The 22,818-nt window shown below is 43.8% G+C and overlaps 1 protein-coding gene across 1 annotated transcript in view; it reads left to right on the top strand.

Moving 5' to 3' along the window:
* Positions 1–22,351, top strand: part of LOC147453578 (S-adenosyl-L-methionine-dependent methyltransferases superfamily protein) — a 67,424-nt gene extending 45,073 nt beyond the window's left edge. The window contains exons 2-3 of the mRNA XM_086517166.1: positions 21,516–21,763; positions 21,847–22,351. Coding sequence (XP_086373292.1) covers positions 21,516–21,763; positions 21,847–22,148 — 550 coding nt within the window. The 3' untranslated portion in view covers positions 22,149–22,351. The remainder of the gene's footprint in view (positions 1–21,515; positions 21,764–21,846) is intronic.
* Positions 22,352–22,818: the final 467 nt, after the last annotated feature.

Below are 22,818 nucleotides of genomic sequence, written 5' to 3'. Positions count from 1 at the left end.
CTGGACAGATTTAAGTTTTAACATGGCTGAAGCAAAGCCTCTTGGTGTGCCATTACAACCATATGTTAAAATCTCCAAGGATGATTGTCCCAAATCAAAGGCAGAAGCCAATGACATGCAAAGTGTGCCTTATGCTTCAGCTTGTGGTTCACTTATGTATGCTATGGTTGCTACTAGGCCTGACATAGCCCATGCAGTGGGAGTTGTGAGCCGGTTTATGGCTAATCCAGGCAGGTTGCATTGGGATGCAGTGAAGTCCATTATGAGATACTTGAAAGGGACTAAAAACAAATGCCTCTGCTATGGTAAAGGACCAATGGAGTTGAAGGGATTTTGTGACTCTGACTTGACTGGTGATGTGGATACACGGAAATCCACAAGTGGCTATGTATTTACTCTTGCGGGAGGTGCTGTTTCATGGTGTTCTAGATTGCAAAAGATTGTTGCATTGTCTACGATAGAGGCTGAATATATTTCAGCCACTGAGGCTTCCAAAGAAGCTATTTGGTTAGCACGCCTATGCATTGAGTTTGGTTTGCTTGCCAAGGCACCTATGCTTGGTTGTGATAGCCAGAGTGCCATATGTCTGGAAAAGAACGCCATGTTTCATGCACGCACAAAGCATATTGATGTGCGGTATCACTTCATACGAGAAGTGCTTGAGGATGGCCTTATTACATTGGTTAAGGTCCATACATCACAAAATCCCGCAGATGCTCTCACTAAGTGCTTACCCAAAGCACAACATCATCTATGCATAGAGATGATGGGAGTCATGTAGCTTAAAGGCGCTATTTATGCCTTTAAGTGAGAGGTTGTTGGGTTAAAGGCCCAAATGGCCCCCTTTAATGTACATTTTAAAGGTTACTAACCTTTGGCCCAAGTTCACATTGAACTTGGCCAAATGTGAACTTGACCACTAACTTATTAAATTGGTCCTTAAACAAATAATAAAGGGTAAGTGAGTTTTCAAACAACTTACTCACTTATCCCCTTTGAAGAAAGCGTGCCCTCTCTCTTTTGCTAGCGCTTCCTCTCCTGCAGGCCTTCGTCTCCCCTCTCTGCACACACACTGCACTTCCTCGCGTGCTCTTTCACTTGCGCACACCGCCGCGCGCTCATCGTACAAGATCAAGATTGTGGATGAAAAACCCAAGTACAAGGCAAGATTGGTTGCAATAGGATATGCACAGAAAGAAGAATTTGATTTTCAAGAAATCTTTTCTCCTATTGTAAAGCTTACAACTTTACGTGTCCTGTTTGCTCTCGTTGCCGTGCTTGATTTGAAATTGAATCAAATGGATGTAAAGACAGCGTTTTGCATGGTGACATTGAAGATTATATACATGAAACAATCTGAAGGTTTTGTAGTTCCTACACGTGAGGAACTTGTATGCAAACTGAAAAGGGCTCCGTATGGTTTGAGACAATCATCACGACAGTGGTATAAGAAGTTTGACACTTTTATGATGTCTCAAGGCTTTAAAGGTAGCCATGCAGATCATTGTTTGTAAACGAAAAGGGATGAAGATGGTAGTCCCATCATACTTGTTCTCTATGTTGATGACATGCTGTGTTAGGAGCAGTGGAATGAATGTTTGAACTTTGCTCAAGCTAAGTGCTTCGAACTGTGCTCAAGGGTTTCTTTTTCTTATGGAAGGGAGAGCCTTCCGTTTCTTTAGTGAGAGAGTGCAATGGACACAAACAAAGTGAATGGACACTGTGCGTGCAAGTGTATGAGACTTGGACATAGAGAGAGAAGATAAATACGACACCAATAATACATGCAGATATCTCCTGATATCACATATATTCTATGATGGGAATCCAAGATATACAGGCTTCCGGAAATGTAGCGTTGGACGATTAAACAATCCCACCAACCTGGCTACGACACATATATCAAGCATAGAAGTCTTCTAGTGTACTCTTGAGCACAAACTTCTCTAGCTAAATTCTGTATGGAAAGAGTAGATACAATTGCTTAACTACTCTCTTGAGCATCATGAACCATGCTCTTGCCTTGCTCCAAAAAGGCTGCATCAAGTCACTGTGGGTTCCATTTGAAAGGCTTCAAGATACAATTGCAATAGCTGAGGTGAATCAAGCAATTCAGACTCTTCCATCCATTTGGCATCTAATAATGGATAGTTCTTGAACTTCACCAAATAGCGTCTTGCAACCTTTCCTCTAACCTTTCTTTCTTTATGTGCCAATATCTGTTTAGGAACAAGGATTTCATCCAATTCTTCCACTTCGGGTTGTTCCTCATCAAGCATATTCTTTGGCACATCACCAACAAAGGGCCTTAGAAGGCTGACATGAAAAGCATTATGTATTTTCCAGCCTTCTGGTAGCTTTAACCTGTAAGCTACATTGCTGATCTTTTCTGAAATTTGAAAAGGACCATAATATCGCATACTGAGCTTAGGAAACAAGCGTTCCTTGCCTTTCCTTTTCCTTAACCTGGCCTTTTTAAAGCGCAAAAGTACCCAATCACCAAGTGAAAATACAAGTTCACGACGGTGACGATTAGCAGCTTTCTTTTGCTTAGCCTGAGTCTTCTCAAGAGCAATCTTTATCTTTTTCATCCATATCTTGCACATACTTGTCTGCCTCAAATATCTTGTCCTTAGTCTGCAAAATGGGCGGGACTTTCTTTCCTCCTACTATCTCAAATGGTGCCTTACCTGTTGACGTATGCACAATGTTATTGTAAGCATATTCAACCAATGGGAGATGGTGTTCCCAAGTTGCCTTGTGCTCTGAGACATAACATTTGAGTAGGTCCAAGATAGTAGAATTTGCCTCTTCTGACTGTCCATCAGTTTGCGGATGAAACGAAGAAGAGAACATGAGCGTAGTGCCCATGTTCTCAAACAATGCCTTCCAGAAAAGACATGTCATACGTGGATCCCTGTCACTGACAATTGACTGAGGCATCCCATGATATTTAAAGATATTGCTCATGAATATCTTGACCATGTGTTCTGGCTTTATCTTCTTCCTAACAGGAATGAAATGGGCCTGCTTACTGAACCTACAAATGATAGTCCAAATCCCATCATTTCCTGTTTGCGTCCTTGGAAGATCAAAGATAAAGTCCATTGCTATACTTTCCCATGGCCTATCAGGGATCGGCAATGGCTGCAACAATCCCGGTTGCTTTTGTCTGTCAAATTTGACTTTTTGGCATACTAAGCATGATCTTACAAATGTGTCAACATCTTGACGCAAAGCTGGCCAATAGAAGAATGCCTCAACCCCTTTCACTGTCGCATCAATTCCACGATGCCGAGCATAAGGTGGAGCATGACTTTCCATCAAAATCTTTGGCCGTAACTGTTTAGTAACGCATAACTTTCCATGCATCATGAGAAAGTCATTCTTAAGCATATAGTGCTCATGATGTTGCCCATCAACAAGCTGGTCATAGATCCTTGCAAAATCTGAATCTTCAGCATATTGTGTCTTTATTTCGTGTAGTTCACAATGGTACGGAATTGACATTGCTGAAATTTGGGGCTTTCGTGACAACGCATCAGCCACCACGTTCTTTTTCCCTTGCACATGCACAATCTGAAAATGGAACATTGACAAGATGTTTGCCCATCTCATGTGCTTCTCAGACAACTTCGTCTGTGTGAGAAAATATCGCAAGGTTTGATGATCCGTTTGGACAACAAAATCAGCCCCTAGCAAATAGTGTTTCCAACTAGTGAGAGCATGAATTACTGCGAGCAATTCTTTCTCATAGACTTGCAAGTTCCTTTCAGTCTTCAAAAGAATTCTGCTCTCATATGTGACTACTCGGCCATTCTGCATCAGAACTGCACCAAGACTATGGCCACACGCATCACATTTAACCACAAAAGGTTTAGAAAGATCTGGTAAAATAATTACCGGATCTGAAGTCAGCTTCTCTTTCAAGTGTTTGAACGCTAAAATTTCCTTGGCTGTCCACTTGAAAGTAACTCCTTTTCCTTGCAGTGCATGGAGTGGAGAAGCAATCTCAGCAAAAGTTCGGATGAACCTCCTGTAATAGGAACATAAGCCTAGAAAGCTTGGAATGTCTTGTACGGACTTCAAGTCTGGCCATGACCTAATTGCTTCCACTTTAGCGGGATCCATGCGTACGCCATCCTTTGAAACAATGTGTCCAAGAAAGTGAATCTCTTGCAAAAAGAATTCACTCTTCTTCGCATTCATGAGTAGCCTGTTCTTACGTAACTCATTGAAAACTGTAGTCAAGTGATCCCTATGCTCCTCTTCAGACTTCGAATAGACAATCATGTCATCATAGAAGGTACCCACGGAGTTTCTATGTGGTCTAAAAATTCTGTCCATCATTCTATCAAACGTGGCAGGAGCATTTGAGACCAAATGGCATGACAAGAAACTCATAGAGACCAAATGTTCTCCTGAAGGCAGTCTTATGGTCATCTTCTTGCCTAATGCGTATCTGATGGTAGCCACTCTTTAGGTCTATCCTTGTAAACAATGACGCTCCCTCAAGCCGATCAAGAATGTCATCTATCCTCGGTATGGGGAACCTGTTCTTGATGGTATTCTTATTCAAGGCGCGATAGTCAATGCACATACGCCATGAACCATCCTTCTTCTGCACTTAGAGTACAGGCGAACAAAAAGGGGATGAACTGGGCTGAATCAGCCCCTTCTCTAAAAGCTCGTTGACCTGACTCATAATCTCTTTCTGCTGGGCTGCACTAACCCTGTATGCTGGTCTATTCGGTGGACTAGAACCTGGCACAAGATCTATAGTATGATCCTCAGGTCTCTCAGGAGGTAACTCCGCTGGCAAAGAGTCCGAAAAACAGTCACTGAAACCACTCAAAAAAGTTGACTTGTCTTTATCTAAGGTAGACAAATTAGATACAACTTGAGGTACTTCTTTTGCAAAGATCAAGTACGCAGAAAGATGATTCTTTATTACAGATGAAATAGCAGAAGCAGAAACAACTGGAACAGACTCGCCTTTAAGCTTTACATCAAGGACATGAGTCTTTCCTCTATGTACAAGGGTAATCTTTTTGTTGTAAGTATCCACCATAGCATGCAACCTGTAACACCATGGGATACCCAATAACACATCACAGCCCTCAAGCGGTATAATATGAAATTCTTCGGCATCCACATAGCTCTGAATGTGCAGACGAAGCTTTCCCAGAATGCGAGTAACAGGCTCTGAATGTCTTGGGCATGCCAAACTTGCTTCCCCTGTCATACCCATCTCCTCTGCACGAATGCCCAACTTTGATGCCAATTCTGGTGATATGAAATTTGCAGGGGCTCCCGGATCAAAGAAAACCAGCATTGTCTGGTCTCTAACTTTGCCCCAAGCTCTGCACAGCTCCGTGGCATCTGTGTTTGGCTGGTCTCCAACCAAATCTGGAACAAGTCCTGCACTCGGCTTTGGCTTCTTCCCTTTATGGTCTGACTTGTCATCCTTATCCTGTGACTTCTTCTGTGGGCACTCATTTGCAAAGTGTCCTTCCTGTTCACAAATGTAGCATTTCTTGGCCTCCCTAAGAGCTTTCCGTTCTTCAAAAGTTTTGCCAGAAAAATGCCTCTTTTGTCCTTGTCCTTGTTCCGAAGAAGATTTAGACTGCTTCTTGGACGTATCAGCTTCTTGAGTGGAGGGCTTCTTTGTGGGAGGCTCAGAAGGCTTTGCTGCAACATTGCCCTTGGCTGAAAACTGTTTGCCCTGGGACCCTTTCTTGTGGCTATTAAATCCATCGGAATCTCCCTTCGACAGATTGCTGGCCACTCTTGCATTCTCTATCAACTGAAACATATTCATGACAGTAGTCTTTGTGCAGTAGTCCCTGATTTTCTTGGGCAATCCGCAACAGTACTTCTCAATCTGTTCTGACAATGGCACAAACCTGTAAGAGGTGACTTGCAACAGTGCGGCCCAAAACTGTTTATTGTACTCTTCCAAATTCGCTCACTGTTTTTTATTCAACTCGTGCCATTCTGTCATCACATCCACTTCAAAAGTGTTTTTCAACCATGCAGGCGCAAAAAGCTGTTTGAATTGGACCCACGTTGTTGGGGCTTGACCCTGGTTCAACAATGCGGTCCACCATTGAAGCGCATTCCCTTTCAAGAAAGTGGCAGCCTGGCGTATCTTTGAAGATTCCGTGAAGTTGCCTCAAGCATAAGCTGCATCGAACTGCTGTATGAAGGTCAAAGCCTTTAATTGGTCCTCAGTTCCTCTGAAAGTTTCAAACTTCACTCCCTGCCCACCTTCCTTGTAATCCTTAGGCTGACTCAAAGGAGCTACATATCATAAACAGGTGCCTGTAACAGTGGTGCTCCATGAGTGTTCATTCCAGCACTCGCATCAACTGTTTTCCCTGTCATATCTGCATTTTGTACGTATGGCTGCGAAAACCAGCCATACCAAATTGTGTTCCAGGCACTCGAAACTGGCCATAGGCACCCTGAAAACCTGGTTGGACACCCATGTTCGCGTACATAGGGTTACCCATGCCTGTTTGCATTGTCCCGAACACATTCCCTGGCATATAACCTGTGGAAGGTCCAACCATAGCTTGAAACACTGAACCACCTCCAAAATAACCAGGATAAGTATTAGGTAATGGAAGGGTCTGACTCATAGCGTGTTCATTACTCCCTTGACCATTCACAAACGGTTCCTGTTCAGCTAAAGCAAGCTGCTTTGGATCATTGGACACCGCTAGTTGCTCAACCACATGGGCTTTCCCTCGAGCATCATGAGTCCTTTGTGCATTGGAAATCTCCTTTTCCTGCAACGGCTCAGTCATGCTCTGTGTAGGAGGCTGAGAACCCTGTGTCGGAGCTTGTAAGAACTCCTGCATCCTTGGGTTGTTAGCCAACTGCTGAAACATGTCCATGCAGCAGCGCAATTGAGTTCTAAACAACCTGTCCTCTTCTTGAAGAGTTGAAGGAACTTTCTCCATGCCATGTGATGAAGATCCCTCTTCAGGTACTTGATCTCTCTTCTGTGCCATAACGACAAGCTTTGTGTTGCTTTCACCCACAACAATCCACGCTGCACTTTTTGAAGAAAAAGTGACTATCGCGTCGATGGAACCATATAACCGGCCTGTACAACGTAGAGGGCGGTACTATTTCAATTACCTGTTAACTTTACATAGAGCACTGAGAAGGGAAGAGAACACAGTTGCGTCCAGCGACTAGAATGTCACTGCGCACATGAGACCGACACCCTGTAGGCCCCAAAGACTGGCGCCCCTTTCGGTATTTCTTTATTCAAATTAAGGTAGACAATCCGACCACTTAGCACAAGCTTTCACAAAGCTGTCCAAACCTGGCGAGGGCTGAAAACGCAGGTTTTCGACCGGATTTCGACAGCATAACGGCGCAAAAACCCCTGTAGGTCAAAAACACCTGTCTAGGATGGATTCCCTCGATATCTGGAAGCTTTCTGGGGAGCTGTCACAGAAATTCAGCGGGCTGTAATTCTCTGTTTTTCACTGTCGGGAGCCCAGAAGCCTGTACACGCATCCCAAGGCTCTCACGAGGCTCCCCCGATGTTCCCTTGCAGTTTAGGTGCGAAACCCTAAACCTGCAGAAAAACACAGCAGGCTGTAATTCCTTGTTTCGGATCGTTTTTAGCGGAGCGAACGTGTGTCCCAAGGGCTCTTGCATGCAATGGGACAGTTCCCCTGTGTGTCCCAAGGGCTCCTGCACGCAATGGGACAGTTCGGATCGTTGTTTCGGATCTTTTTTTACGCGTGTCCCAAGGGCTCCTGCACGCAATGGGACAGTTCCCCTGTGAATTGGACGAGTTTTCACGCGAGAAAACTCTCCAAACTCGCAATCTTTCGTGATGGAACTGTGCGTACCTGTGGGGGATTAGCAATTAGCTAATCCGGTTCCTGTTTAGAAGGCTCTTGCCTTGGCAAACGCGCATAAACCCCTAGAATTGTACATAGGTCAAATGAGAAGCCCACTAGTGGGGCATAACATACTGTACGTAGGGGAGAAAGAGAGCAGTATGTAGCGTGCAGGGCATCACTCCCGTCACCATACTGTGCATAGAGGGCAAGGTAAGCATTCCATAGCTTCTGTACCTGCTACAATCCACCTGAGGCTGAAAATGGCGCCCCCTTTGTTGCTATGTAGCTCGTTTTTGCCTCCCAGAGTGGCAGAATCGCTCACAGGCTGACATGTTGCCCAGTTTTCGAGTTTGGGCTTTCCCTGCTAAAAATATCTCAATTGGTGCGTCAGTTGACTTGACAGCAGATCGATAAAATGTTCCCCTTGTCATTCCAGAGCTAATGACGCGAACACATTTTTCGGTCAAAAATAGCAGTTCCCTAAATTTTAGGAGATGCTTCCATGGCGTCCCTATCAGTCTCCTGACCATCATTGAAGACTACCATTTGACCAACATCTACAATGTGGGTTAATTACTGGCCCCTTTCAACTTATAAAGTTGCAGTGACTTGACGAGTGGCCCAAATTCCAGTTTGGCGCACACGAGCTTCCATACTCATCAGAATTCAGTGCTAACTGGCCCGGGCAGTCCCTGTCTGACCGACCTAAATCCCCGATGTGAGAAACCCATTTGGCTGCAGCCGTTTCACAGTGGCCATGCAATGTCCACTTGCACCTGTTCAAGGGTTTTGGGACAAACAAGTAAAAATAAAATAAATATATCTAATACTTCTTTACGGAAGGCAACAGGAAAAATACACCTCCTGGTGACATTCTTGCTGAGAAGTTGCCTGTTGAGCACTGATGCTCCTACCGCCTCTTCTGCCAATTAATGCTAGCCTAGGTTTGCTTATATACAAACTTACTCAATTTGTCCTACCTACTTTCCAATAGAAGTCACTTAAATTAATAATTGAAAAATGTCAAAAATATGAAAAATAGGTCAAATACACTAGAAAATTCCCTTGAAGGATTCTGATGGATTCTGATGGGAATGCTTATGATCATGCTGTGTGCAACCAGAGGATATGCATCTACACTAATTGTCTGGGCATACACGGTCTGCGAACAGACTCACAAAAGTGCCAGATCACTTCTAAATCTAGACTGACTGGACTGATTTAACCCTTGTTTCGTGCTGTAACTTGTCTACGGACACACACGGTTGGATGTATCACGTGACATCCCCTCCTTTTCAAAGTGAGGTACTGGTACCGAACTGTATGGTGTCGAGGGAGATCGCCAATAGCATCTGAAATCCTGGAAGGGACTCGTCGCCGGCCCACTCTGATGTGTGGGTTGTGCGGTACTTGAACTTCATAAAGGTCTGCAACGCTTGCTTCTTTTGGCCGCGCCAAAAGCGACACAGAGTCTTCTGTGGCTCCTTCGATGCTTCAACTTCGTCGAGAGTCATGCTTCTTTCTTCTTTAAGAATCTCCATGGCAGAAAATTCCTGAAACCATTTCCAACACAAAAACCGGAACATACCCATTCCATGTAAAGTGAGTGGAAAAAATCTTGTCTTCCTCAAAGACTGTGCATGCAATGTAGATGAACAAAGAGACGGAGTGCTAAACCGTTCACCACACACACGCAAACAATGAGATCGAATCTTGTCTTTCTGATCTAAAGCAATGAACTGTGGCAATTCACAACGGAAATGCTCATGCTTGGTGCTCATACTTTCATGTGCTCTCTCTACAAATGTGTCATGCCAAGGAAGAGACATGGAGTGTGACGTCCTTGAATGCATACTTTTCAGCTTTTCATGAACAATCCGCATACATCCTTGCTCATTCATGAGTGAAACGTGCTCAACGTACAATATGTCATGCCTAGTAAAAGGGATCACATAAAGACGCTGACTAAAATACAGAAAACAATCACGAATGAAACACTCCGTGCAATGCGTGTTGACTAACCATGCAAACACATAGTACTTCCTGTGAGGGTTCTTTGGACCGAGGCTTAAGAGCCAAGATCGGTTCTTCTTGAAGGTGTGCTTTGGACCTAGGCTCGAGAGCCAAGATCGATTCTTCGTGATTGATCGAACCTGCAACGAGGTTAGCTTTGCTAGAAAAAGCATCAACTAAACCATCATCCTTGTGAACAATCACGTCTGATCATACAAATCATCATGCTCGTGAGAAATCACATTGTGATCATTATGCAAATCATCATGCTTGTCATTGTCATTCAAATCATCATGCTCATCATTATCATTCAAATCATCATGCATATCATTGTCATGCAAATCATCATGCATATCATTGTCATTCAAATCATCATCATGCAAATTCTTTGTGTTATGCTTGGGAGAAGAAGAGACTGAGAGAGTCTCCTTTTCCTGAATCTCTTGCATCTGTGCCTGCCCTTGAGACGAGAGTCGCAAGAACTCTTTCATGTGTTGGTCGCTCTTTTCTTTTCTTGCTTGGTTCTCGCGATCAAATTTGGCTTACTTTCTTTTTCTTCCAAGTCGTACTCACGCTCTATGGCTGCCATTTCTTCTTTGTAGGCCTTTCTGTCTGCTTCTCTTTCTGCTTTTCGTGCTTCGCGGTCTAACTTCATGTCCATCACCATCTTGTCGAAAGCCTCTATAGGAGTTAGTGCAATCCTTGACGTAGATGGGGAAGCGGGAGGGTCGGAAAAACCTCCTGGTGGGGAAAAATTCTTCTTCGCCTCTCTCATGCTCATCACCTCCAAGCGAAGTATCCATTCCACTTCGAGTGATGGCCATTCTGAAGTCGTGGGTTCTTGTGGGTTCATGGGTTCTTAAGTTCACAAGGATCTTGGATTCTTGGGGTTCTTGGGGTTCTTGAGTTCTTGAGGTTCTTCTTTCGCTTGCAATCTGTGTTAGAGAAGGATCTTCTCTTCATCCGAGTTCTACTCTTTTCCGCGGGTGCACCCCTTGGCGGCCTTGCGCTCACACGAAGGTTGCTTTTTCCCACTTCACGTCTATTGGCCGGCCGCTAAGTGCACGATCCGCTCTCAATGAGTGAAAAGAGGCACAAGAGGAGGCTGGACAAGCCCTTTTTTCTTGGGTTTCTTGTCACTCTTCGAAAACACGATCAGGAATCGACACGCCCAAGTGAACTTGGGTTCGTGCAACCTCAACAAGCAAAAAGAATTTTTGTGGTTCTTGTGGTTCTTTCCTTGAGTGATACAGAACACTACCAAAGCTCTGATACCAATGTTAGGTGCAGCGGAATGAATGTTTGAACTTTGCTCAAGATGAGTGCTCCGAACTGTGCTCAAGGGTTCCTTTTTCTCATGGAAGGGAGAGCCTTCCGTTCCTTTACTGAGAGAGTGCAATGGACACAAACAAAGTGAATGGACACTGGTCTACTATTGATTGCACAAACTGGTACAAACTGAATGCATGTGATTGATGCAAGTCTAGGCTAGGTCGATGTCGATGTCGGGGATGGCGAGACCGATGCTATGGCTGAAATTTGCTACTCTTTATCTGCTGTCCCAAAAACGCTATTGCAGAAGTCTGAGGCTGAATGGCTGCTGTCCTCAAAAACGCTAATGGCTGAAATGATCTGACACCGAAAACGCTGATGTGGGAGGTTCTTAATGGCTGAAAACTGCTGGTCTTTAGGGCTGAAAACTGCCGGTCTTTAGGGCTGAAAACGCCATGCATGTGGGCGATCATGTGATGCTGAAAAACACCAGCTAGGATGGTGATCTATGGCGATGACTGCTTGCTTGGAAAAACGCTAGAGGCTGGGATCTGCTGGGCGATGGGTATCTGTTGAAGAAAACGCCAAGGTTGATGCTGAGGAAAAACGCTAGGGCTAGGGGAGTCTTTTTGCTTGGAGGGAAAACGCCACCAAGGGAGGTTCTTGCTGAGAAGTTGCCTATTGAGCACTGGTGCTCCTGCTGCCTCTTCTGCCAATTAATGCTAGCCTAGGTTTGCTTATATACAAACTTACTCAATTTGCCCTACCTACTTTCCACTAGAAGTCACTTAAATTAATAATTGAAAAATGTCAAAAATAGGGAAAATAGGTCAAATACACTGGAAAAGTCCCCTGAAGGATTCTGATGGATTCTGATGGGAATGCTTATGATCATGTTGTGTGCAACCAAGGAATATGTATCTATACTAAGTGTCTGGGCATGCACGGTCTGCGAACAGACTCACAAAAGTGCCAGATCACTTCTAAATCTAGACTGATTGGACTGATGAACCCTTGTTTCGGGCTGTAGCTTGTCCAGGGACACACAGGGTTGGATGTGTCACGTGACATCCCCTCCTTTTCAAAGTGAGGTACTGGTACCGAACTGTATGGCGTCGAGGGAGATCGCCAATAGCATCTGGAATCCTGGAAGGGACCCGTCGCTGGCCCACTCTGATGTGTGGGTCGTGCGGTACTTGAACTTCATAAAGGTCTACAACGCTTGCTTCTTTTGGCCGCGCCGAAAGCGATACAAAGTCTTCTGTGGCTCCTTCGATGCTTCAACTTCGTCGAGAGTCATGCTTCTTTCTTCTTTAAGAATCTCCATGACAGAAAATTCCTGAAACCATTTCCAACACAAAAACATGAACATACCCATTCCATGTAAAGTGAGTGGAAAAAATCTTGTCTTCCTCAAAGACTGTGCATGCAATGTAGATGAACAAAGAGACGGAGTGCTAAACCGTTCACCACACACACGCAAACAATGAGATCGAATTTTGTCTTTCTAATCTAAAGCAATGAACTGTGGCAATTCACAACGGAAATGCCCATGCTTGGTGCTCATACTTTTATGTGCTCTTTCTACAAATGTGTCATGCCAAGGAAGAGACATGGAGTGTGACGTCCTTGAATGCATACTTTTCAGCTTTTCATGAACAATCCGCATACATCCTTGCTCATTCATGAGTGAAACGTGCTCAACGTACAATATGTCATGCCTAGTAAAAGGGATCACATAAAGACGCTGACTAAAATACAGGAAACAATCATGAATGAAACACTCCGTGCAATGTGTGTTGACTAATCATGCGAACACATAGTACTTCTTGTGAGGGTTCTTTGGACCGAGGCTTAAGAGCCAAGATCGGTTCTTCTTGAAGGGGTGCTTTGGACCTAAGCTCGAGAGCCAAGATCGATTCTTCGTGATTGATCGAATCTGCAACGAGGTTAGCTTTGCTAGAAAAAGCATCAACTAAACAATCATCCTTGTGAACAATCACGTCTGATCATACAAATCATCATGCTCGTGAGAAATCACATTGTGATCATTATGCAAATCATCATGCTTGTCATTGTCATTCAAATCATCATGCTCATCATTATCATTCAAATCATCATGCATATTATTGTCATTCAAATCATCATCATGCAAATTTTGTGTGTCATGCTTGGGAGAAGAAGAGACTGAGAGAGTCTCCTTTTCCTGAATCTCTTGCATCTATGCTTGTCCTTGAGACAAGAGTCGCAAGAACTCTTTCATGTGTTGGTCGCTCTTTTCTTTTCTTGCTTGGTTCTTGCGATCAAATTTGGCTTTACTTTCTTTTTCTTCCAAGTCGTACTCACGCTCTATGGCTGCCATTTCTTCTTTGTAGGCGTTTCTGTCTGCTTCTCTTTTTGTTTTTCGTGCTTCGCGCTCTTACTTCATGTCCATCACCATCTTGTCGAAAGCCTCCATAGGAGTTAGTGCAATTCTTGACGTAGATTGGGAAGCGGGAGAGTCGGAAAAACCTCTTGGTGGGGAAAATTCTTCTTCGCCTCTCTTATGCTCATCACCTCCAAGCGAAATATCCATTCCGCTTCGAGTGATGACCATTCTGAAGTGGTGGGTTCTTGTGGGTTCTTGGGTTCTTAAGTTCACAAGGAACTTGGATTCTTGGGGCTCTTGGTTCTTGGGGTTCTTTAGTTTTTGAGGTTCTTCTTTCGCTTGTAATCTGTGTTAGAGAAGGATCTTCTCTTCATCCGAGCTTTGCTCTTTTCCGCGGGTGCACCCCTTGGCGGCCTTGAGCTCACACCAAGGTTGCTTTTTCCCACTTCACGTCGATTGGCCGGCCGCTAGTGAAAAGAGGCACAAGGGGAGGCTGGACAAGCCCTTCTTTCTTGGGTTTCTTGTCACTCTTCGAAAACACGATTAGGAATCGACACGCCCAAGTGAACTTTGGTTCTTGCAACCTCAACAAGCAAAAAGAAATTTTGTGGTTATTTCCTTGAGTCATACAGAACACTGCCAAAGCTCTGATACCAATGTTAGGTGCAGCGGAATGAATGTTTGAACTTTGCTCAAGATGAGTGCTCCGAACTGTGCTCAAGGGTTCCTTTTTCTTATGGAAGGGAGAGCCTTCCGTCCTTTTAGTGAGAGAGTGCAATGGACACAAACAAAGTGAATGGACACTGTGCGTGCAAGTGTATGAGACTGGGAGATAGAGAGAGAAGAGAAATACGACACCAAGACGTTCTAAAACCCTCCTCCGAAGGCCCCCCTCTCGTCGGCGAGAGTGGTCTACTATTGATTGCACAAACTGGTACAAACTGAATGCATGTGATTGATGCAAGTCTAGGCTAGGTCGATGTCGACGACGGGATGGCGAGACCGACGCTATGGCTGAAATCTGCTACTCTTTATCTGTTGTTCCAAAAACGCTATTGTTGAAATCTGAGGCTGAATGGCTGTTGTCCTAAAAAACGCTAATGGCTGAAATGATCTGATACCAAAACCGTTGATGTGGGCAGGTTCTTAATGGCTGAAAACTGCCGGTCTTTAGGGCTGAAAACGCCATGCATGTGGCTGATCATGTGATGCTGAAAAACGCCAGCCAGGATGGTGATCTATGGCGATGACTGCTTGCTTCGGAAAACGCTAGAGGCTGGGATCTGCTGGGCGATGGGTATCTGTTGAAGAAAACGCCAAGGTTGATGCTGAGGAAAAACGCTAGGGCTAGGGGAGTCTTTCTGCTTGGCGGGAAAACGCCACCAAGGGAGGTTTGTTGAGAAGTTGCCTGTTGAGCACTGGTGCTCCTGCTGCCTCTTCTGCCAATTAGTGCTAGCCTAGGTTTGCTTATATACAAACTTACTCAATTTGCCCTACCTAATGTCCAACATAAGTCACTTAAATTAATAATTGAAAAATGTTAAAAATAGGGAAAATAGGTCAAATACACTGGAAAATTCCCCTGAAGGATTCTGATGGATTCTGATGGGAATGCTTATGATCATGTTGTGTGCAACCGGAGGATATGCATCTACACTAAGTGTCTGGGCATGCACGGTCTGCGAACAGACTCACAAAAGTGCCAGATCTCTTCTAAATCTAGACTGACTGGACTGATTGAACCCTTGTCGTACTGTAGCTTATCCACGGATACATAGGGTTGGATGTGTCACATGACATGCTGCTTGCCGGAAAACATAAGACTAGTGTTGATGCTCTGAAACGTAAGCTAAATTCAGCATTTGCTATGAAGGATTTTGGGTGATACAGAGCATATTTTGGACATGCGTATTAAAAGAGATAGAAAGCTGAAATTGCTGTTTTTATATCAAGAAAGGTACATTGCAAAAGTACTTGACAGGTTTAATATGGCTAATGGTAAGCCTCTTGGAGTACCTTTACCTCCATACACTAAGCTTAGTAAGGCAGATTGCCCAAAGAATGAGGTGGCATTGAAAGCAATGAAGGGAATGCCTTATGCATCAGCTTGTGGTTCTCTTATGTATGCTATGGTTGCCACTCGTCGCGACATTGCTTATGTAGTGGGAGTTGTTAGTTGATACATGTCGAAAAGCGCATTGAGAAGCTGTCAAATGCATTCTGAGATATTTGAAAGGTACATAATCAAAGTGTATTTGCTATGGCAAAAGTGACTTAAAGCTGTAGGGATATTGCGATGCAGACATGGCAGGTGACATGGATACTAGGAAATCTACCAGTGGATATGTATTTGCTATTGTTGGTGGTGCAGTCTCTTGGTGTTCTAGGTTGCAGAAAATTGTGGCATTGAGTACTACTGAGGCTGTATACATTTTAACCACAGAGGCTTCAAAGGAGGCCATCTGGTTGGGCGGACTTGCAAAAGAACTTGGCATGCCTGCTCATACACCTGTGTTGGGTTGTGATAGCCAGAGTGCTGTCTACTTAGCCAAAAATGCCATGTTTCATGCGCGTACCAAACACATAGATGTGTGGTACCACTTCATACGACAGGTATTGGAGGATGGTCTAGTCACCTTGACTAAGATCCATACATAGGATAACCCTGCAGATGTTCTCACCGAGAGTCTTGCTAAGGCTCAACATGAGCATTGCATACAGCTGGTGGGAATTGGTTAACTTAAAGGCGTCATTTATGCCTTTAAGTGGGAGGTTGCTGGGTTAAAGGCCTAAATAATCCCTTTTTATACATTTTTATACTTTGTCTGGACATATTTTTTTAAAGTCACTTAAATGAAAGTGAGAAAACCCAAAACTCACTTATTGAGTTTTCCCCAAAAACGTGAGCTCTCTCTCTCTCTCTCTCTCTCTCTCTCTCTCTCTCTCTCTCTCTCTCTCTCTCTCTCTGCTTCGATCTCTAGCGCTAGCTCTCTGCTGTACTGCGCCTCCTGCTTTACCGAAACCTTTTAAAGGTGAGGTGCTGTACTCCGTCTCCTGCTTCCTGCTTTACCGAAACTTTTAAAGGTGAGGTGCTGTACTCCGTCTCGGTATTTTAAATCTCACCTTTAAAAGGTTTCAAGAGACGGAGTACAGCACCTCACCTCTAAAGACGGAGTACAACACCTCACCTCACCTGAGTACAGCGCCTCCTGCTTTACCGAAACCTTTAAAGGTGAGGTGAGGTGCTGTACTCCGCCTCCTGCTTCGATCAGTGAGGTGCTGTACTCCGCCTTCCTGCTGTACCGACGCTCTAGACACGACACATCTAACACTTGTACAAAGACGACAGTCACATCACTGCTCATGACATTACAAAACATCAATGACAAATCAATCATAGAAAATTCATTCCAAATCTCAGACCATGACTACCGGTAACGTATTTAGTAACCGCATCTAGATCCATCCCGGACCTCACTGATGCCGGATTAGCTAATCCTTATCGCGATCATGTCTATAGAGATTTATGAGAGCGAAATGTTGCAGCCATTTCGTCTTTCAGTTCGTGCACTCAAACAAGTCAGATCAGAGAGTACGAATCATTCATATTCAATTTCGAGAATTCCATTTCATAAAGTCATACAACAGAATACTGTCAGCACAGCAGTATCCCTGAAACCGAAAGGGAGCTCTATTCAATCCAGGTAATCTGTGACAAAGGAGCGGGTGACTTCCCTCTTGTGTAATCCCTCTGCACCAGATTCAACCCTACTAATCTGCGGGATCTCTCGGAGTAGGCGCAGTTAAACTGAATGCTTCAAGGTAAAGTTCCATAATCTAAGGAGTATCTGCTAGGTCCTCCTCCTCCATTCACTTTGCATCTAATGCCGGATAGTTCTTGAATTTAACTAAGAACCGCCGAATCACTTTACTTTTCACTTTTCTTTTTTTGTGTGCCAAAATCTGTTCAGGAACAAGTTTCTCCTCGCTCTCTTTCTCTTCGAGTTGCTCATTAGGCTCCCCATCAAGTGGCACCTCACCTTTAAAAGGTTTCAAGAGACTCACATGGAATGCATTGTGAATCTTCCAAGTATCTGGCAGCCTGAGTCGAAAGGAGACTTCACTTGTCTTTTCTTTAATCTGGAAAGGGCCATAATACCTCATACCAAGCTTTGGAAAAAGCCGCTCCTTCCTTACGCGTGCCTTTTCAAAACGTAAGAGCACCCAATTGTAACAAACTTGGACACCCCAAGTCTAGAATCTGTCGCGACACGAGAGAGAATCACTTCAAAAACTTCACAACTTCAAAATCACAGTTCAATTCGATCAACATATCCAGACGTAGTTCGTGTCCAGAGAGATTGGCCCCAAAGACTTGTGCCCCTTTCGGTATTTCTTTTATATTAATCTTTGAGCAAAGTACAACTGCCGCAGGGTCCTCGCTCTCAGAGTCTGCATCCAGATTCTTTGAGAAGTGAGGCCCTAAGGGATGCCAAAAGCAGAGCCCCAAAAGCACTTACACTCAAAAACAACTTGATCCAAAAGCTTTAAACTTAAAAGCAATAATCCCCCAAAAAGCAATAGGCTCCGTAAGTTGTCAAAAAGCAGTCAGCGTAATTTGCGAAAATCCGTACAGCCTGCCATGCCAGCAGCTGTCAGCGCAAAACACGGAAATCCGTACTGCCCACGTCGTCATCCGTTTGTGACACAATCGTCTTCCTTTAGTTTCAAGTCTCGTTGATGCCGATCTGCTGCCTTCTTATGTCGTACTTGAGACTTCTCTAAAGCCTCGTGGACCTTGGCAAAAGCAGTGTCCAAGTCCCTCGTGTATTGGTCGGCTTCAAAAATCTTGTTTTTAGTGCTAAGAAAGGGTAGAACCTTTTGAGCACCTTCAATTATCTCAAATGGCGCCTTCCCCATCGAAGAGAGTGAACCGTGTTATTGTAGGAAAATTCCACCAAAGGCAAAAAAATTTCCCATTTGAGTCTTCTGATTAGAGATGTAAGACTTCAGTAAATCCAAAACAACTGAATTTGCGATCTCAAATTGCCCATCTGTCTGCGTGTGGAATTGCAACCACGTGCCAATGTTCTTTCAAATAGCCCTCCAAAACAAACTCGTGAATCAGGGATCTCTGTTGCAGACGATTGTCTCAGGCATGCCATGTAACCAAAATATCTGTGCAATGAACAGTCTCGTCAAATGGTCCGGCTTGACTGTTTTCTTCACTGGAATGAAGTGAGCTTGCTTGCTAAATTTGTCAATGACAGTCCAAATGCCATCGTGCAGACTCTGTGTCTTCGGGAGATCAAAGATGAAATCCATTGCAATACTTTCTTAGGGGTGGGTGGGAATGGGTAAAGGCTGTAGTAATCCTTGTGCCTTATGCTTGTCAAACTTGACCTTCTGGCATACTAAACAACTGCGAACAAAGTCGTCCACATCTTTCTTGAGTCTCGGCCAAAAGAAATAACGCTCCACCCCTTCAAGGTGGTGTCGATGCCGTGGTGACCCGTAAATGGTGGACAATGCCACTCTGTCAAAACCTTTTCTCTCAAAGGCTGTGTAACACACAACATTGTTTTCTTCATCAAGTAGCCATCCCGTATGGAATATCATGGCACTATCTCCCCATTCTGTATCCGAGTAAAAACATCGGTGGTAAAGTCCGGATCGGTGGCATACTGGTCAACCATATCCTCTAAGCCTTTGTGATGTATCACGGAAATAACCAAAATGAGGGGCTTCCGAGACAATGCATCTGCCACTAAGTTTTTCTGTCCCTGAACACGGACAATCTGGAAGTGAAACTGTGACAAGATGTTAGCCAACCGCATCTGCTTTTCCGAAAGCTGCTTCTGTGATAAGAAGTAGCGTGTAGACTTTGATGATCAGTAAAGACCGTGAAATCGGCTTCTAGTAGATAATGTGTAAGAGCATGGATCATTGCCAATAGCTCTTTCTCATAAATCTGTGCTACCAATTCTGGCCTTGAAAACATTCTTCTTTCATAAGCAATCACATGGCCTTCTTGCATCAAGACAGCTCCCAGACTACGACCACAAGCATCACAATAAACTTAATGGCTTTTCCAAGTTTGGCAAAGCCAACACTGGTCCAATAGTCAATTTTTCCTTAAGTGTCTGAAAAGCAGTCATCTCTGTCGGACCCCAGGAGGAAGGGACTCCTTTCCGAGTCAACAAGTGCAAAGGCGAAGCCATCTCTGCAAACTTCCGAATGCATCGCCGGTAGTAAGAACACAAGCCCAAAAAGCTTCTAACTTCATGAACATTCTTCAAGTCAAGTGTCACGAGGATGTGGTGTCACGTGCACATCTAACTCTATGTGTACGTGGACACGCTACTTCATGACGTGGGTTCAGTTCAGTTAGATGAGGAAGTATTCTGGCACCTTTGTGAGTCTGTTCGCAGACCGTGCATGTCTAGACACTTAGAGTAGATACATATCCTCTGGTTGCACACAACATGATCATCAACATTACCATCAAAATCCATCAGGAGCATTTTCGAGTGCATTAAACCTATTTTCCCTATTTTTGACATTTTTCACTTATTATTTTTAAGTGACGGTTGTTGGAAATTGGGTAGGGCACTTTGCATAAGACAATATATGAACCATGATGAGTGATTGAATAGAACTGTCATGAGCGCATCAAGAGTTCCTTCGGGATGAGATGGCCACACAGCTAGAACCGATTGATTGAACCACTCTGCTCAGCATGAACTCAATGTGTGATTGATGGATTGGGATTCCCGAAAATGATTACTCGCACATGACAGTGCTTGAGTGCAGAAGGAATGATTGACCAAATGACTGCATTATTTCGGCCTCGAGAAATCTATGAACATGGTCGCAATATGGGATTAGTTAATCCGACATCAGTGAGATCCGGGATGGATCTAGATGCGATTACTAGAGAAGTTTCATTTGCAAAATCGCCATGCCATCTAGATTAGATGGATGATTAACAATTTGTGGACAAGAGGGATGGCCCTTGGACATGGTTTTAGAGAGAGGAGATCCTAGCCAGACTGAAGAGAGAGTGATGATGAGTATAACATAACACTCGTACCAATGTTGAAAGAAGCCTATCCATATCTTTTGAAAGTAAATTTGGGCTGCTCTTGGATTCAATTAGGTCTATTTTTGAAGCATATTAGCAAACATGCAGCATTGTTGACCTCGCACTGAAGTTTTCATCCCAATTGAACTTTGTGCTAATTGTTTTCGTCTCTAGCAGTGAGTTTTTTGTTTCCCATTAATTTCTTGTATATTCTTGTGTGTGTTTCTGATTATAGGTTGATACCTAGTTCAGCTGCGCTAATGCGTAGGTGGGGATGCCTAGTCTTAGTCAATGTTGCATCACATAGCTGATGGTTGTGTACAACTACCATGAGCTTATAACTTGCAGTTTCTAAGGATATATCTTATTTCTTCATTTGTTACCTCCAACTGATGTAAAACCCATTTGGAATCATTTAGGTACATGTATTATTAGTGAATTTGCATGATGAGGAGTGCACTTTCTTGTCTTTGTTTAACTTTCCATGATAGAGAGGCACGGAGTTACATTTTTGGATTGTCTCATAATCCATTCTTTAGGTCATTTATCTGCATGTTTAATTGCAGTTCATGAATGCTCAGATTGTAACTAAGTCTCAATTCATGTAGTTGCTCAAACATGGCTCCTGCAAAAAGAGTGGTTAATTTGGTCATGAGCTAGCTATAGCTGTTATAAAGACTGAGTTATCACAACACATCTTGAAAGGCACATGCATTATGTTCGTGGGTACCATACGTTTTGGTTGACTTGGCTATGCTACATTGTAAGAATTGACTTCACTAATGATTTTTAAACCTTGAGTGGGTATGTTGGTTGCTTCGGTGCAGTCCTGCCAATGCAAGGCTTTAGTAAATTGTGTTTCCAGAGTTTTCAGTCTTGAACTAAATTTCTGTGACTTATTGGTCAGGCAGGATTTTGTCAAGAATGGCTTGGAGGGGATTGTAATGGTTGACGTTCGTGACGTACAAGGTCTTGGGTTTCCAGACACACTAAATGGGAAACTAGACGCAGTTTTTCTTGATCTCCCTCAACCTTGGTTAGCAATTCCCTCAGCTGTGAAAGTTCTACGGTGCAATGGTGCCTTGTGTTCATTTTCGCCATGTATTGAGCAAGTTCAGAGAAGTTGTGAAGCATTGCGGAAACATAAATTTACAGGTGTGTGATTTGTTTGTGCACCCCTCTTACAGAACTAACTTTACTTCGATTTGCATGCTCACATTCTATGGATTATGGACCAGATATACGAATATTTGAGGTTCTTATGAGAACTTATGAGGTTCGAGAAGAACATTTGAAGCCTGTGCAACAGGAAGTAACACGGCAAGAAACTCTGGAAGCAAGTGAAGACAAGCTCTCCTCACCTCCACACAAGAAGGTGTGCTTGAAAGGTGGAACGGGCCAAGCAAGTGAATGCCCTGATACCGTCCGCACTTGTGAGGGATTAATTCGTAAAAAACCAGGCTTCCGAATGGCAAAGCCTGTGCCAGAAACACGAGGTCACACAGGCTACCTTACATTTGCTCTTGCATACACCAGCTAGAAATGGCTGAGTCTCTGCTTTAGCAGTGATGCAAATGCTTGCATTGTCTCGGTTTTTCTTTCCCAGGTTGTGGCAGAGCTCTCAATGTGTACTTTCAGGGCAAGCCTGGCTATACATGTCATTTATGTGATTTCCTCGGATGTCGACTGTCAACTGACTATCAAATTTAGTGAATCCTCAGTTTAGTGCAAGCAATTTGTATTCATGCTTGTGTATGCTAAGTTTTTGTGCGTGCATGTGTGTGTGTGTGTGTGTGTGTGTGTGTGTGAGAGAGAGAGAGAGAGAGAGAGAGAGAGAATTTTTAATGTTGTAGGAATAATCCCAAGAGACCTCAAAGATCTATCCACCCAATGAGTATTCAACGCAAGACTTGATACTTCAAAGGGAATTGGGTTATCCAATCTACCACACTTGGGTTGTGTGTGTGTGTGTGTGTGTGTGTGTGTGTGAGAGAGAGAGAGAGAGAGAGAGAGAGAGAGAGAGAGATTATATTATCATCCTCGAAAGTCAAATATGACCCATGGGACCAAAGATACATGTGATGTACTATGTATGGGGTTGATAAATGATTCTCGATGCTCCAAGGTGGTGGTAATGAAAATTGCAATGGAGAGCACACGCCGTGGCTGGGACTCATGATTCTTTCATCAACTGTCTTAACAATTCTTTT

This window comes from Adiantum capillus-veneris, chromosome 7, assembly GCF_014529385.1.
Source record: "Adiantum capillus-veneris isolate H3 chromosome 7, ASM1452938v2, whole genome shotgun sequence".
NCBI lineage: Eukaryota > Viridiplantae > Streptophyta > Polypodiopsida > Polypodiales > Pteridaceae > Adiantum > Adiantum capillus-veneris.
Note: the sequence above shows the minus strand (reverse complement) of the source record. Positions and strands in the feature narration are given on the sequence as shown.